Source organism: Schistocerca americana, chromosome 8, assembly GCF_021461395.2.
Source record: "Schistocerca americana isolate TAMUIC-IGC-003095 chromosome 8, iqSchAmer2.1, whole genome shotgun sequence".
In the NCBI taxonomy this organism is placed as follows: Eukaryota; Metazoa; Arthropoda; class Insecta; order Orthoptera; family Acrididae; genus Schistocerca; species Schistocerca americana.
Window position 1 is genome coordinate 429,444,103 of NC_060126.1, and position 16,929 is coordinate 429,461,031.

Here is a 16,929-nt window from a genome sequence, read left to right on the forward strand (position 1 = left end):
GCTGAAATCCGTTGTAAACTATGTTAATTACAATAAGCATCACTGGCTGCTATGTGGAGACTTTAGAGCAATTGCGATGCTGTTGGGTTTGCAAGGGAGTTACACTAACAAGGGAACCTCCCCATCGCACCCCACTCAGATTTAGTAATAAGTTGACACAGTGGATAGGCCTTGAAAAACTGAACACAGATCAATCGAGAAAACAGGCAGAAGTTATGTGGAATTATGGAAAAAAAAACAAAATATACAAACTGAGTAGTCCATGTGCAAGATAGGCAACATCAAGAAGAGTGTGAATTAGGGGGTGCCGTAGTACGCCGGCACGGTAGCTCAGCGTGTTTGGTCAGAGGGCAGCATGCTCTCTGTAATAAAAAAACTGAGTCAAGGAACCAACGATCAATTTGAACGGATGTCTTGTGACGTCCGCCCCGACCAAACGCAACGAACTATATCGAACAAAATGAGTAAAAAAAATGTTAGCGTGAGCAGCTGCGGAGCGAGAGGTCCTTGGTTCATGTCTTCCCTTTATTGAACAGTTAATTTTTTTTCAGACAATTATTACCTGTCCGTCCGCCCGTGAAATACTTTGTGAAAAGATTCTATGATTTTGCGAAGCTGCACAGGTACACAGAGCAGTATTGTTTACCTGATCGTGTGTCAATTATCAAAGTTCAGGCACTCACGCATAATCAACTTCATTCTCCAAAATTCCAGGACATGTTCAGATTTGCTCGGACATATGCAGCATTTCAGCATTTCACGATCTACACACGGAAAAATTTGAAAACGTTAAAAACATGTTTTGACAGAGCACAGGGAAAACTGTGCGACTGTGAAACTGTTGCATTCATTTGTTGCAGTTTATGTGACAAACTCTTATGTTTTCATCACTTTTTTGGGAGTGATTATCACATCCATAAGAAAACCTAAATCGGGCAAAGTAGAAGAATCTTTTTACCCATTCGCCAAGTGTACAAGTTAGGTGGGTCGACAACATATTCCTGTCATGTGACGCACATGCCGTCACCAGTGTCGTATAGAATATATCAGACGTGTTCTCCTGTGGAGGAATCGGTTGCCCTATGGCCGTGCGATCAAATGTTTTCGGTTCCCATTGGAGAGGCACGTCCTTTCGTCTACTAATCGCACGGTTTTGCGGTGCGGTCGCAAAACACAGACACTAAACTTATTACAGTGAACAGAGACGTCAATGAACGAACGGACAGATCATAACTTTGCGAAAATGAAGAAAGTAAACTTTTCACTTGAGGGAAGACTTGAACCAAGGACCTCTCGTTCCGCAGCTGCTCACGCTAGCCACGGGACCACGGCGCTCTTGAGCTCACACTCTCCTTGATGTTGCCTATCTTGCGTATGGACTACTCAGTTTGTATATTTTGCTTTTTTTTCATAGTTCCACACAACTTCTTCCTGTTTTCTCGATTGATCTGTGTTCAGTTTTTCAAGGCCTATCCATTGTGCCAACTTATAACTAAATCTGAGGGGGGTGCGATGGGGATGTTCCCTTGTAGGCATCACTGGTTGAAATATAGAGATTTCAGAGTTATCTCGATGCTGTTGGGTTTGCAAGTGAGTTACACTAAGTCTTGCTATTACCTGTGTGGATGGGACAGTCACGCAAGAGAAAAACACCACACACGGAGGAACTGGTCTTCTCCAACGGCTCTGGTGCCCGGGACAAAAAAAATATTGTCGAAGAACGTCTATGGAGTCCGCACAAAATGGTTCTCCCTTCATTACACGTTAGGTTGGGGCTCATGATAGCATCTGTTAAGGCTGTGCACAGGAATGAAGCAGCATATCAGTATTTCCACGCCTCAGCACACAGAAGATCTCAAAGGGGATGTCATTGGTCCACAGGTATGCCAACTGTTAGGAGATACAGATTTTGAGTCCATTCTAACCCTTTATAAACTGCATGCGTGACATTGTTTCGCTAGAGTAGTAACATTGTTCTTGGGAAACAAGAGAGCCGAAAGTTACAGGGATCTTATGGTCGAACTTATGCACCCTTATAAGATCATTGGCTGCAGCACCACCCTGATGATACACTTCCCTTACTCCCGCCTCGATGTGTTACCAAAGAAAGTGTTGAGCACGGCCAACTGTTCCTCTTGTGGAACCGTGGTACTGCTGCTGTGTCGGCCGATTTCTGCTGGATGCTACAGCGAAATGCTCTAGACACCACCCGCAAGAAAAACGCAAAGAAACGGCGCTGGTAAACTGCGTAAATTCAGTTAATATATATCTCCTATTGATTACAGTAGCGGTATACGTGAAACGTAGAGACCCAATTTACTTGTAACCCTGAGCTAGGAGACAACTTTAATAGCGATATTCGTGTTCAGCGCATCTAAATCTACAAAAACTGCCTACTTTGGTTTCTGTAAAAATTCCACTGTGGACTAGTGTAATACGTGGTATTCACCCACGGACGTCAAGGAGCTATTCATTTTAACTGCGCCTTCGCATTACGTATGTTCACTGATGATAATCCATCACAATTTAAGAACAACAGTGACGCGTGTACCTACAACACTAGAGGGAAATATTACCTTTATTACCCATTGTTAAAGCTCTCAGTGGCTCAGAGGGTGTTCACTGTGGAGCAACAAAAATTTTTGATCATTTGCCCAATAACATAAAATATAGGGCAGATAGAGAAGAAAGTTGTAAATCTAATTTCAGATCATTTCTCCTGGAAAACTCCTTTTATTCCAGATAATTTTAATAGTAGGGCAACCACATTTACAAAAATAGTTATACATGATTGCTTGACAAGTTGTAAGTAGGCTGTTTAGGTTTTTATATTGGTAACGCCACGTAGCGCTCTGTATGAAAATCACTGGCTGTGCTGTATGCAGTCTGTGGCTGGATGGCGTTGCTGTAATATTCGCTATTGTAGTGTTGGACTGTTGGCTGTTAAAGCGCGTAGCGTTGCGCAGTCGGAGGTGAGCCGCCAGCAGTGGTGGATGTGGGGAAGAGAGATGGCGGATTTTTGAGAGCGGAATATCTAGACGTGTGTTCATCAGAAACAGTACATTTGTAAGAATGGATGTCATGAACTGCTATATATTATGACGTTTGAACACTGTTAAGGTAAATACATTGTTTGTTCTCTATCAAAATCTTTCATTTGCTAACTATGCCTATCAGTAGTTAGTGCCTTCAGTAGTTTGAATCTTTTATTTAGCTGGCAGTAGTGGCGCTCGCTGTATTGCAGTAGTTCGAGTAACGAAGATTTTTGGGAGGTAAGTGATTTGTGAAAGGTATAGGTTAATGTTAGTCAGGGCCATTCTTTGGTAGGCGTTATTGAAAGTCAGATTACGTTGCGCTAAAAATATTGTGTGTCAGTTGATCAGAATAGGTACAGAGCGAAATGTCTGAGTACGTTCAGTTTTGCTCAGCTGTTTGAAAATCAAATAATGTAAGAGGTTTATCAGCACAGTAATTCATAAATTTTTCTAAGGGGACGTTTCAAAGTTATACAGTGAATAGTTTTTTGAAATACAGGTGTTACAAGTATTAAAATGAAACTGAATGAAATGTCCAATGATACACTGTACCTGTATTTGTTCAGTCACTTAAAAAAACACACAACTGATTTCACAACTTTTAAGTTGCATCTTCTGGTGCAAATATAAATGCTATGTCATATGTTACAGAATGCCGCAGAGTAACTGTTGGCGTGGCTAGGTGAAATGAAGTTTTCAATCCTTCTCCACTGATAAAAAACCATCCTCAGTTAATAAAAAGACCATCGGCAATGAATGTCATGTCTGCGTTAGGTTCCAAACTGTACACTTTCCGACTAAAATATGCTATTGTCGGCCTACGTCAAGCAACGAAATGCCCCTGATACATGTTATTCATGGAGGTATTGGGCCCTGTAGTGTCAAAAGCTGACGTGATCATGTGTATTTGTCACCAACATAGCAGCTAATATAACCTACGACCGTCCAGTATATTATCGAAACATATGCTGCGACGTAACACATACATGAAATTCATCATTGACGACGGTCTTTCTATCAATTCATGATGATTTTTTATCAACTGAGGAGGGCTGAAAACCTAACCTAGCCACGTCAGTAGTTACTCTGTGTCATTCTGTAACCTACGACGTAACATTCATATTTGCACCACAAGATGCAGCTTAAATGTTGCGAAAGCAGTTATGTGGGTTTTTAACTGATCTGAATCAATACAGCTACAGCGGACCATTGGACATTTCATTCAGATTGATTTTAGTAGTTAACTCCTGTATTTCAAAAGAAAAATGTTCGCTGTATGGATTGTTAAGCAATCACGTATCCTCCCACTCCATTGACGAATTTCCACATAAAATCTGGCAGCCAGCAAATACAAAAGAAAAAAATAAGTTGCATGACTAAGACTAAAAATAGTAATGTGTTTTTTAATGTTAACACTAACACACATATCTTGTTAACTGACTCGTTCCTCATCATTTCGACAAAATACTCTTTTAAACGGTCTATGGAACATCTTACTAACTAGCTGGTTCGGATTCTGCTGGTTGACGATACTTTAGTCTGTAATGTTTGGCCAGTAAGGGATATAATAGTCTTAACGTAAAGTTCCTGCATCCCCATAAACGGATTCATATGTCCACCGTTGAGTAGTCAACTCCTGCGGTACGTCATGGAGCGAAGATACCTGTCGCCGTTGACATAATCATGCTGTCAGACGAAGATGATAATAAAATATCCTCAGTAGTACTTCACATGCGTTCCTCAACCAGAGATCTTGCAAAACGCAGCTCTCTCTGTTCCTCCAGAAACCCAAGTCGCCATAGACAGACGATCCCCGTTTGATGCCGTGTTACTTCATTTGTGGGAGGCATACAATACCATTTCGCACTGTTGTTTTAGTGAACAATATACGAACCTACTGAATATCGGACCAGACATGTGACTGAATCCAGGACTTCCTTTTAGGCAGAACTCAACACGTCGCTCTTAAACGGTAACACCACCGTAGTGGCCTGCAAGGAGCGTTTCCTTGAGAGTTTCTTTTTGCGTGGAAAGAAGGGCACTAGAGAAATAATACTTGAGGTATTGTTGAGCATTTATTTAACTATACCACAAAAAGTTTTTGTAGGAAAATATTGCAAAATGGTGACACTGCAGCAATTCTCGCGAGACATGTCGAATTTGAGACGGTCTGCCGCAAGCATTGTAAATGGTGTCAATTTCAATCTGAAAAAAAACCATTGTAAACTACATGAGTGTAGCCAGCGAAGCAAGTAGATGAGTTTAGAAAAAACTGATTTTTGTGTTCGAATAAAGTCGTTAAATTTCCACAAAAAATGAATAATTTGTTATTAAATATTGTTTAAATTAACTAATCGAAAATCACCTATATGGTTCACTTTTCAAATAAAATATTGAAAATTGTTGGAGTTATACTGCGTGACGTTTCGAAAAATCGTATTCCGAGAAAAACATTTCTAATTTGTTATATCTACATTATATTTGTTTCTGTATGAAATTTAGCCCAACTTTACACCCCACTGTATAAAAATCTACGTATTACCAAAACCATGTACACACAAATTGTTATCCAACTTAAAATGGTATGCTAACCTTTCACTGATCAGAATCAAATTTGAACTGAGCTGTAACTGGCCTCAACACAACTTCTCTTAAATCGAATGCGCAACTTAAGTAAAACATTTAGCTGGCCCTAATCAAAATTTCCACTTAACTCGCGTCTTGAAAACATTGTTGCAGATTTCTCTAAAGCACAACAGCAAACAGCAAGCAGGCAGGGGCTAAGGTAGATTTCTATTTCTAAATAAAATTTACAAACTCTATTCAAACTGTTACATACCAGATGGTGCAATGTGGTAATGTGTAATGATAAACACTGGGAGGGGGAGAATAACTGTTCCTATGAAATGATATTCCAAGACAACGATTTTAGAATGAAGTATGTATTCAAAAGGTCAGAGTATAGGATCGCGTGATCTTCACGCATAAAAAGGTCTAAACAATACCATGCTTAACGAAGTGAACAATGACTGAAAAAGGGCACAGTGTTAGCAGAGAATTTCTAAAAAAATCAAATACCTTAATCAGTTGATATCTTAATACATGATTCAGTGAAGTGGGATGCTCTTTCTCTCAGCTCTGAATATGTGAACAAAATTAACTATCTGCTAATAATGATTTCTACAAATTAGGTACGCAGTGCTGCAGTCTTGCCTCAAACTTCTTCTCTTCAAAAAAAGAAGAAAAAAACATTATTCAAAATTTATATTTCTTTCGACTTTCAATATATTCATTATATTCATCCTTGATGTCGTTTACAATACACCTATCTTCATCTAACAGATTTGAGTCAACGCAGCACTACTGAATACGTCAATCATCTATTACACTTCAACTAAGAATGTTTCAGACTGCGCAAAGCCAAAGACGGTGGCATAACAAGATTTTTTAACAGTAGCATAATTTGCTTTCTCTCTGACATGCACATCGATAGCATACAGAAATCAAAATGACATGACCACATTACAAGTTTTGAAATGTGTTACAGACATGAACAAATGAAAAAGATCTACTTTTAGAAAACTCTTACCATTAATCTGCTATCCCAGGTCTGGTCTGTCGTACTGTTACCGTTGCGATCGAAATCATACCCAAATGTTTATCACAGAACGATTGAAATATCGGTCATGGCAATTCCATGAACGCACAACATTTCACTCTAAATAGGCGCATTGCTAGGACGATTCGACGGTTGATTTCATATGCGTTCCCTATAAACTTGTTACTTGGTAGAACAAGTTCTGGGCAGTTTGGACAAGCAATAATTATTGTGAAGCCTAAGCCTCGAGGACTTCGTTGTTGCAACGTGATGGTTGCATTGTGCGTTTTACATTTCACTTGTTGGGAAATAACAAAGAAAACGGCAGAAAATTTATACTGCTATAGCTCAATCCGTAATTAACATCAAAATTCTAGCCGCTGCGTTTCAATTTGTTAGCAGAGGCACCGGCTCCTTCCGATCTGCTCTCAGCCTCTTATCTACTTTTTGGACGCTTTGGTGTCACATTGCTTCGGCACCGCGTTGAATACGGCGTGTTCGCACCTTCTCTGACCGAATATACTTTCTTGCCATTCATTCTTACTTGAAAGACAAAACTATATACTATAAGATCACAGACTATCAAAAGACAATACTGAACACAGAAATCAAGATTTGAAGCGGTAGAATTGTCTTTTTCGTGTACGTACTGATGCTTGCTCAAGCCAAGTTAATGTGTTATTGTTCTCAGATGTTACTAACTAGACCCAGGCACCACAGGGGTATCGAGTTGGGGCAGGTAGGCCGTTTCGGGCCATTCAAAGAGCTAGGGGAGGAGCTCGGAATTCCATAGAACATTTTTTAGGGAGTTAGACTTTTTGCCTCATGTTTTAGATGGTTGAGAGCATCTTTTAAGCCAATGACAGAAAAAAAAGATATTTTGAAAATTCTACATTGATCTTGACGGAACGAAATCGACGGGTCTAAAAGTATAAGGGGCGTTCAAAAGGAAACGAGCCGGAGGAATAACTGTAGGAACCAGTACCCGTATGTTGGAAGTATTGACCCTGGCTGTTGAGACACTTGTCTCACTGTGACACAAGGCGATGAATGGCTGTCTCATAAAATTCCCGGGGCTGCGACGTCAACCAGTTCCGCAGGTTCAGCTGGACGTCGTCGTCCGAGGAGAATCGTTTGCCCCTCAGAGTCTTTTTAAGGGGTCCTAAAATAGCGTAATCACAGGGAGAGAGTTCTGGACTTTATGGAGGGTGGCCGAGAACCTCCCATTTGAATTTCTGCATGAGTGCCGCGACTGTGATGGCCTTACGAGGCTTTGCACTGTCGTGGAGCAGAATGACCCACATGGGTGCCTAGTCGTTTTGATTTGATCGCTTGGCGAAGGGTGGTCAAGATATGCGAGTAAAGTTGGGCATTCACTGTTGTCGCGCGCTGCAGGAAGTGAATCAGAAGGGAGCCATCTTGGTCAAAGAAGAACGTCAGAATAACCTTCCCTGCAATCGTGTAGATGGTCTTGGCTTTTTTTGGTGATGGTGACCCTGGATGCTTCCACTGGAGACTTTGTCGTTTTGATTCTGGTTCGAAGTGATGGCTACCATGACTCATTTCCAGCCACTACTCATGCCAGAAACGCATTCCCTTCCCGAGCATAGCGCTGCAGTTAAGCAAGACAGTGGACCTTTCGACATGCTTCCTGGTGTGGTTGAGGACTGCAGGGCACCCATTGGGCACACACTTCGCGCATGTGCAGTCGTTCCTTCATGATGGTTTGAACAGTTCCGACGCTCAATCCGACCACAGCGGCTATGGCTTTCACTGTCACTCGGTGGCCCTTGGTAATGAGTGCATCCACCAGCTGCACGGTGTCATCGGTAATGCAGTGTGGTGCTCCAGACCGTGCATCATCGGCTAACAAACCCGTCCTTCCCTGACGCGCTTGTGCCACGCCTTGACCCTTGCAAGGGACATTCAGCGCTCGCCGTACACTTGTGACATTCGTCGGTGAATGTCCGTTCCTCTACTCTTTCCGCTCTCAGAAAACGAACAACACCTCTTTGCTCTTCTGTTGACGCCTCCAATTCACTGTCTGCAATGCGGCTGGCAACGTCGGACGATTGATGCATGTTGCTGCTAGCTCTGCATAGTCATGTGACGTAGCCGCGTGCCCCCTAGCGACGGGCTGTGAACTTCCAAACTCTGGTCGCTACACAGCCACGATATTACTCTCCTGTCACTGGTCTGAGCATTCCAGACTCCGTCTCGTTTCTTATTGAAGGCGAGAGCTATTACATTTATCACTGATACTTTTAAAAGTTGTTTCATACCACGAGGTGCAGTGCCTGTAATTCTATTGGGACAATATGTTCTTAAATCACTGATTCATAGTTTGTTTCACGAAATGAACTGTGTAAAAGTGTTCTCTATTTATCTCCAAATAGTTTTGCTTGGTTTGCAGTTTGTAAACCGTGCGCTGAGATGCAGTCATCTGTTCCGTGGTTTATTGTTTTATTTTCAGCTGTTTTGCTAGCGGGGTCCGTAGCGGTGGAGCACTTTACTGCAGTCGTGTGCTAAACGTAAGACCTTTTACACTGGTATCTTAGTTTTCCCAAGCGACTTTATTTAGATTCCATACTGCGGACCGCTACGGTCGCAGGTTCGAATCCTGCCTCAGGCATGGATGTGTGTGATGTCCTTAGGTTAGTTAGGTTTAAGTAGTTCTAAGTTCTTGGGGACTGATGACCTCCGATGTTAAGTCCCATAGTGCTCAGAGCCATTTGAACCATACAGCGGGGGTTCACCAGAGCCAAATTATAAAACGAACATACGATTAGACTGAGCTGTAGCGCTCGAAATTTGCGGTTGTCAATTACGTTTTTAATAAAATCGTCCACACTGTTAAGAAAGGGCACCGCCACAAGTTTCGTTAATACGTTGTTCCTTGCCTGCAAATGATCCACCCATACCTGCTACTTGAACCTCATTGGTCACAACATCTTGCTATGTCACATACAAGGTCAGACAAAATAATGTGGAAAAACTGTGGGAAACGTATGTTCGCACATAAATGCAGTTGATAGCCAAGCCTGCAGATTGTCTTATAGTATTTGACCACGAACGGCATCTGTGCAACATCCTCTATACGTTGCAAGTGTCGGCTGTGGTCAGAACAGAGTTCTGTGTATTTGTGAGTGTATTATGTGACAGCTAAGTGGTTTCGAACGTAGAAAAATTGGTCTGGATGGTATGGAGCATGCTTCCATAACTAAGGTAGCTGACGTATCGATGGCTAATGCCACTTGCGGAGGAAGTGGAAAAACATCAACCGCGGAGTCGCAATGCGGTCATACACGTATCACGAGTGACGTGGCAGGCGGTCATTGAAGAGTACTGCGACGAAAAATAAGAGAACGAAAGCTGCAAAAGTCACTCCAGAACTGAAATTCGCACTTATGAACTCTATCAGTACCAAACAACAGGAAGGGAGCTGGGAGCTGCATAAGCAGGGAATTACAGGACAAGCTGGAACTGGAAAACCATTCGTCAGTGATGCAAATGCCCGTAAGAGGAAAACGTCGTGACGAAACCATAAAAAATAGTCAATGTAAGAACGTCATTTGGTCGGATGAATCTTGTTTCACACTGTTTCCAACTTCTGACGCAGTTTACGACCCAAGAGTTTAACATGGCGTGGGTTCGGTGATCATTTGGACAGCCATATCGTCGTATTCCATGGGCCCCCTGATTACTCTACGAGGCTGAATTACTGCCAAGGGCTATGTGACCATTTTTACCGATCAGGTCCTTTCCATGGTGCAATGCTTGTTGCCCAGTGGTGACGCTGTGTACCAAGACTATAGAGTCCCTGTTCACACACCGCGGATCGTCCAGAATTCTTTTTGGGACCACGAGGATGAACTGTCGCAGCTCACCTGGCTACTGCAGCAACCAGACCTCAGTATTCAGAATGAGATTTTCACTGTGCAGCGGAGTGTGAGCTGATACGAAACTTCCTGGCAGATTAAAACTGTGTGGCGGACGGGGACTCGAAGTGGGGACCTTTGCCTTTCGTGGGCAAGTGCTCTGCCATCTGAGTAACCCAATCACGACTCACGCCCCGTCCTCACAGTTTTACTTCTGCGAGGTACTGGCAGAAGTAAAGCTGTGAGGACGGGGCGTGAGTCGTGATTGGGTTACTCAGATGGCAGAGCACTTGCCCTCGAAAGGCAAAGGTCCCGAGTTCGAGTCTCGGTCCGGCACACAGTTTTAATCTGCCAGGAAATTTCAGATCTGAGTATTATTCAGACTTTGTGGTGTACTTTGGGGGGAAGCGTGTGTGATCGTTATCGACCTATATCACCGTTACCTGAACTTGCCACTGTTTTGCAGCAATAATGGTATAAGATTCCCTCGAAAACCGTACAGCAGCTGTGTTTATGCATTCCGAGAGGACTTGGAAACTGTTTTGAATGGCAAAGATTTTCCTACGCCGTATTGGGCTTGTTAATGTGTTGCATTTCGGGTGTTTCCATTTTTTTTCGACCCCCTGTACTTTGTACGGACATGATATTAAATGTAATATGCCTCTCTGTGGTCGCAGACTGTCGTGTGTTCGTGTTTAAGTTGTCAGACGCATGATAGCAGCATTTCTTGGTTGCACTGAAACGTGACTCTGTCATTTGGTGTCATTTGGTTGGAAATACTTTCTGTAGCGGTCTACCACAATGCGATTCCTGAATGGAAATTGGAAGTGGCAGAAATGTGAGCAGTATTGTATTTAAATGCTAATCTGAAACACATAACACGTTTGAGGTCTTAATATTCTCAGATATTATTTTAAAGTTATGATAACTGCAGAACATCTGTATCACTTTTACTTTCCATTAGCTTGAGATTTAATCTCATACAGACAACATAGTTATCTGCACATTTCGTCAGAGTACGATTTTATCGCGATTAAGGTAAATTCATCTCCTGACCTTCTTACGGCATACGTAACAAATCGATCGCTGCAAAATTAGTAATTAACGGTTGCATTCACTTTAGTACGGGAATGAAATATCACAAGATCCAGATGATAAGATATCGGTACGCAGCCCACGTCGTCCTTATCTTATAATTATAATTACACCGATCGTCTCTAAAGAATCCGCAAGTGCAGATAAGTTTCCACTATATATACGCCTGCTGCCGCGTCTATGCAACAGACGTTTTCCTATATTTGCTCAGAGGGATAACTAAAATGGTTCCAGGTGAGCTGCTTAGATTTCTTCATCATTCCCGAACTTTTTGCTTCTTAGAGTTAGTTAATCTTCCAAAGACAGTCTGATGGATTTAGTTCTTGAAGTTTTTCTGGAGCAATGCTTTGGTTATTTGATACTATTTTTGATGTACGATGTCGGAAAATGTCACTCCGTGGTGAAATTAATATGAAAATGCAAATTCTAGGTATAGGAGAATGGAATTTCTTGAAGTAGGAAGTAAAATGTGTAGACATTATCTAGAGATAACTAGCTCGTTTGGACAGGTGTTTGTAAGGAACAACCCTGGCATTTACTCCCTGGCAGGCAGTTAATTGTGAATTGCGGAGTAATCATGTAGATGTAGATGAAGTGATTGAAGTATCATCAGAAAACCTGAATTTAAGTTTCTATCGTTTTTCTGCTGAATACAATTTTTGAAAAGTGTACCACCATACTCTTCGGTATTGTGTGGTACCGTTCGATGCTGTCACACTTCCAAAGACAGATGCAAATTCTTTCAGTTCCTGGAAAAGATATCTTTTTAGGTCATTATTGTGTATGGTATCTATCTACACCGTTCTGGCTGACTATACCACGATTTAATATAGCGACTGAGCGAAATAGTTTACTATATCCTGGTGATTTCTGATTTACGGTCGCAATTAGCAGGGCCGGTTTAAGACCTAAGTGGCGGAAGCAGCCTCGTGGAGCGTAAAGCATTGAGGGGCGCCAGTGGCCCCCCAGGTGCGAGATTTATATGCGGTGCGTATCACATCTAGTATAGAAAAATGACGTGGGTCAAAGCGAAGGAGTGAAAAACAGGGTAGGAGAGTCGCCAAATGAAGGGCAGCTTGTGTGGAGAAATGTGCTCGAAACCGTCCTAAGAATTATCTCACAACGCCCTACCAGTCCTACGCTACTCTCCACGGCAACTGCGTGACGTGTAGTGCTAAAAGGGCGCCTTGTAACAGTCAGCTCACTGGAGCGATGGTGAGTTACAGCTGGAGCGCTTCTCTGCCGCAGGTGTACGTACCCGGCAGCTGCTGCTGCTGTTGCTACTGGGTGTTCTGGCCACGTCACCAGCAGGATCAGCACCAACGTCAGCAGGTGGTCTCACCACTCGCTACGACGAGGACAGCGGCCGCATCCAGCTGTTAACCAAACGAGGTGAGTGTGTGAGCATTGCTACAGTACCACGTCTTCATTGTGGCTGTTGTTAACTGAGCGACTTCCTGTTTAGTAGGTCTGGGGTCACATACCTGGACGATCTACCAGACCGGTTCTCCGATACCACCTGCTGCTTCTAAAGGGACCACATTATCTTTTGATTTCCTTTTTGTTCCTGAAACGAGTGCTGGAAAACAATGGTATGACGTATTTTTACCATCGTCGCCATTTTCTAAGGCCTAGGCCTCATCATTGAAACCATATTTGTCTCCCCCTCATGAGAGTTTCAGTTCAGCGTACTCACTGAGTTTATGTCCATCCATCACAGAATACAGATTGATTCTGCCCCGGTCTTCAACTTCTTTTGTTCCCCAAAGCCTTTCCTTTTAGTATGCCGATCAAGAATTCGTTTTGCCGTGCCGTGTGGCCTACGAATTTTATTTTACTGTTTTGTGCAGTAGTGATTAGTTCTCAGTTTCGTTTACTTCCTTGAGGACCCACTTGCTTGACTTTTCTCTCTCCAGCCTTTTTTTTTCTAATATCCTCCTCCACATAAACATTCCCACTGCTTCCAGGTGTTGCATATCCTGTTGGGTGGAACTTTAATTTTTATAGAAACATTTGCCAAAATAGTGGATAATGTACAAATTTTGAAATTTTTCAATAGTTCTTAGTGGCCAGTTTACAAAGGGGGATAATGTCTCGTCTCCTCTTTTTCTGTAGAGTGATGTCAATCAGGCCAGTGCTGTAGCCGATTGTAAAGGGTGGTGTGTGTGTGTGTGTGTGTGTGTGTGTGTGTGTGGGTCGCAAAACTTAACTCTACCCATCAGCAGTAAAAGTAATGCCATGAACTTTCAAGCTACGCAGTAAGGACGGATCTTGAACCGCAGAGTATAATTCGGAAACGCACTCGGACATTTAAAAGAATAAACAAAGAAAAATGCACGCTTACGTAATCTAGGCTGAACGAAAATGTATCTCTCATAGCTTCTGTTCAAACATTAAACAATAAATGATTCATCAAGAAACTGACCAAGTACTAAATAACGTGTTCGCTTTCGGCCTGCAGTCCCCAGCAGTGCAGATGAAGATGTCACATCAGACATGTAATCATTGATTCTAAATGTGAAGGAATAACTGAACTATTGAGATCAGCACGCAAGTTTCGAATACTATTTGCAGCTAACATATCAGTATAAAGTCCCAGACCACTCCTTAGCGTAGTGAGAAACTAGACCTCGTCCGTAACAGCTGTCGTCGAGTTATCTTCCTGCACCTGAAAACTAATTTCGTGCAAACAGAGAATACTTATTCCTAATGTTTTGCAATTGCAGACTTAATTTAGTGAGCTGCCTCTGAAGCTTTGGAATACTGACTTGACCGTGGTTGGGTTCAACAACTTTTAGCAATACGACAGCATGGCAGCGTGTTGCTGAGTCACCTATATATAACAAAGAAATGACTTGGCTCGGTGGGAAATAATTCAGGAAAGAATCTCATTAATATATAGATATGTCGTTACTCAAAGAATGCGGTTAATTTACAAGCCCATGTGTGAATCTCATAAAGCGTAATCGGAAGAATATGTTTTGAATATACAACTTTAAAGCAATGGCTCTTTTACAATCAAGAGAGATTGCTAACTTTAGAATTACGGCATCACCGACTGAGGAAATAACATTTGTTCCCACAATTAGCTCCCATACAATCAGAAATGAGCAACCTGTGAGTTCCCATTTCGCCATGCGGAAGAATATTGCAGCAAGCTTGAGCGCGGAGTAATAGCAAATTCATCTGCGCAAAAATTTAGAATGCAGTCCCAAAGAAACCTAACCAGTCGCTAACGATTCACCAATCGATATGATCTCAACTGGCTTTTTCATCACTGAAGAAATTTCGAAATATCTCGAACCAACCAAAGCCAGACCTCCTTCTAACCCAAAAGGAACTCACTATACGAAAAATGCCACCATAATGGCAAATGCGCATTCAAACAAGGAACAAATCGTGAGTTACAAACCGCGAAAGCTTCCTATTGGCTGATAGACTAACCGACTTTCAAAAGATGCAAAAATGCTTCTTGACGAAATGTCACCGTCGCAAACCTGAATTGGCGCTACGTTAGTGGCGTTCGGAATTTCTGTTTCGAATGTTTCTACCAACAGTGTCATCCAAAGAGATGCATCAAATCTTCTTGAAGAATAAACATAAGAAAAAAATATACATAAGAATGAAATATAAGAACAATGTAGCCCTTGGAAATACCATACATACATGCATAACACATGTATGACACTTTTTGTGAAACCCAATTGTAATTTTACGGTAATAATATAACGTCCTTGTATCCCTTAACTTTACAAGAAACATTCGCGTAAAAACTTTCTTCGGGTACGAGCAGATAAATGGAAACAAAATAAAAAGAAAGGAAAAAGAAGCAATAGTGAGACACGGCAGCGCTATTCTCTGTGCCGGCATTTCGTCTGAGATACTGCGCTAGGCGGCATATACATGGTGACAGTTATTGAATTATATGAAAAATAAAACGTAAATTAGTTACAAACTACAGCATGCAAACACTTTATTAAACATGTAATTGTCACTGGAGATATTCGGATTTAGGTTATGTTATGTTCGATATGCCTGCCATCATTGGCGATGATGTGGGCGAGCTAACATCCCACAGATGTTCGGGCTCACATGCGGTTCCTCTTCGTCGAAATGTCTTGGCTCGAACTCGTCTAGGGGGTGAACCGCACGTGTCGCATTACACGCCTTAAATTAGACACTGGTGACCCTTTGGTTAAATTACCTGGCTGACGGCAAGTTCGCGAACTACAAAGTTAATATAACATACAGTAACAGTAATAATAATATCGGGAACTAAATTAACGACCCATAAATGGTGTAGGCCAAACAGTTGCGATTTGGTTAGAATAATGGCTATCCAGAAAGAAAACTAATAGCGAAAGTGGTCGTATTTAGAGTTACTGTTATACTCGAGCGCATCTCCATTTGACACATTTCGATCATCCGCAATCTCATCGCGAAACACAAGTCCAATACTCCACGTCGATTCTATCTATCGCTTGCGCCGTTGTCCCGCAATGTGCGCAGGGTTGGCGTGGTTAAATCGGATTTGATATGATAATGTGAAGGGGCGGCCGGATGCCCTTCCTGCCGCCAGCCCGTACCCCTCGGGAAGGAATCAGAGTACCCCATCTGTCTGCATCTAGTGTAAATCATATGTGTGTCAAATGTCTGTGAGTCGTGTAACTGAGGCGGGACGTGGGGACCAGCCCAGTATTCAACTAGAGGGATGTGGAAAACCGCCTAAAAACCACATCCAGGCTGGCCGGCACACCGGACTTCGTCGTTAATCCGGCGGGCGGATTCGATCCGGGGCCGGCGCGCCTACGCGAGTCCAGGAAGCTGCGCATTAGCGCTCTCGGCTAACCTGGCGGGTCGATACTCCACGTCGATATTCATACGAAAAGTTAAGCGTTCACACCAGGCGGGCGGCTGACAACCGCTCAGAGACTAAGTCCCGCGATATCACACAACGCGAAATTTTCTAAGTCGTTTCACTTCCTAGCTGCCTATAGACCGACTGTCTGCCTTCGGGTCTGCATCCGACCTGTTCACTTTCGTGTGTCTCAACCAGAACTGCCCTCTGTCCGTCTCCGACCGCGTTTCCCTCGCGCCGAACATCTTCGCTCAACTGACTAGCGCAGTTCCCTTTTCCTGAAGCCGCCCGTGTGATTGACTACAGCTTATCCTACATTATTTTACATTTTAACATATTTAAATAATCAAAGCTTGACCACTTTCACGTTCTAAATAAAGTAACGATAATATCCATTACATAATAAACGTTAAATTCTTTTACATAAAACCAGTACAATTTCCTTCTTAACTTTGAATTTCACGG

The 16,929-nt window shown here is 42.4% G+C and overlaps 1 protein-coding gene across 1 annotated transcript in view; it reads left to right on the forward strand.

Moving 5' to 3' along the window:
- The first annotated feature begins 11,808 nt into the window (after window positions 1-11,808).
- The window catches only part of LOC124545407 (myogenesis-regulating glycosidase-like), a 41,055-nt gene continuing 35,934 nt past the window's right edge, over window positions 11,809-16,929 (forward strand). The window contains exons 1-2 of the mRNA XM_047124322.1: window positions 11,809-11,840; window positions 12,855-12,998. Of these exons, the coding sequence (XP_046980278.1) occupies window positions 11,831-11,840; window positions 12,855-12,998 (154 nt within the window). The 5' untranslated portion in view covers window positions 11,809-11,830. The remainder of the gene's footprint in view (window positions 11,841-12,854; window positions 12,999-16,929) is intronic.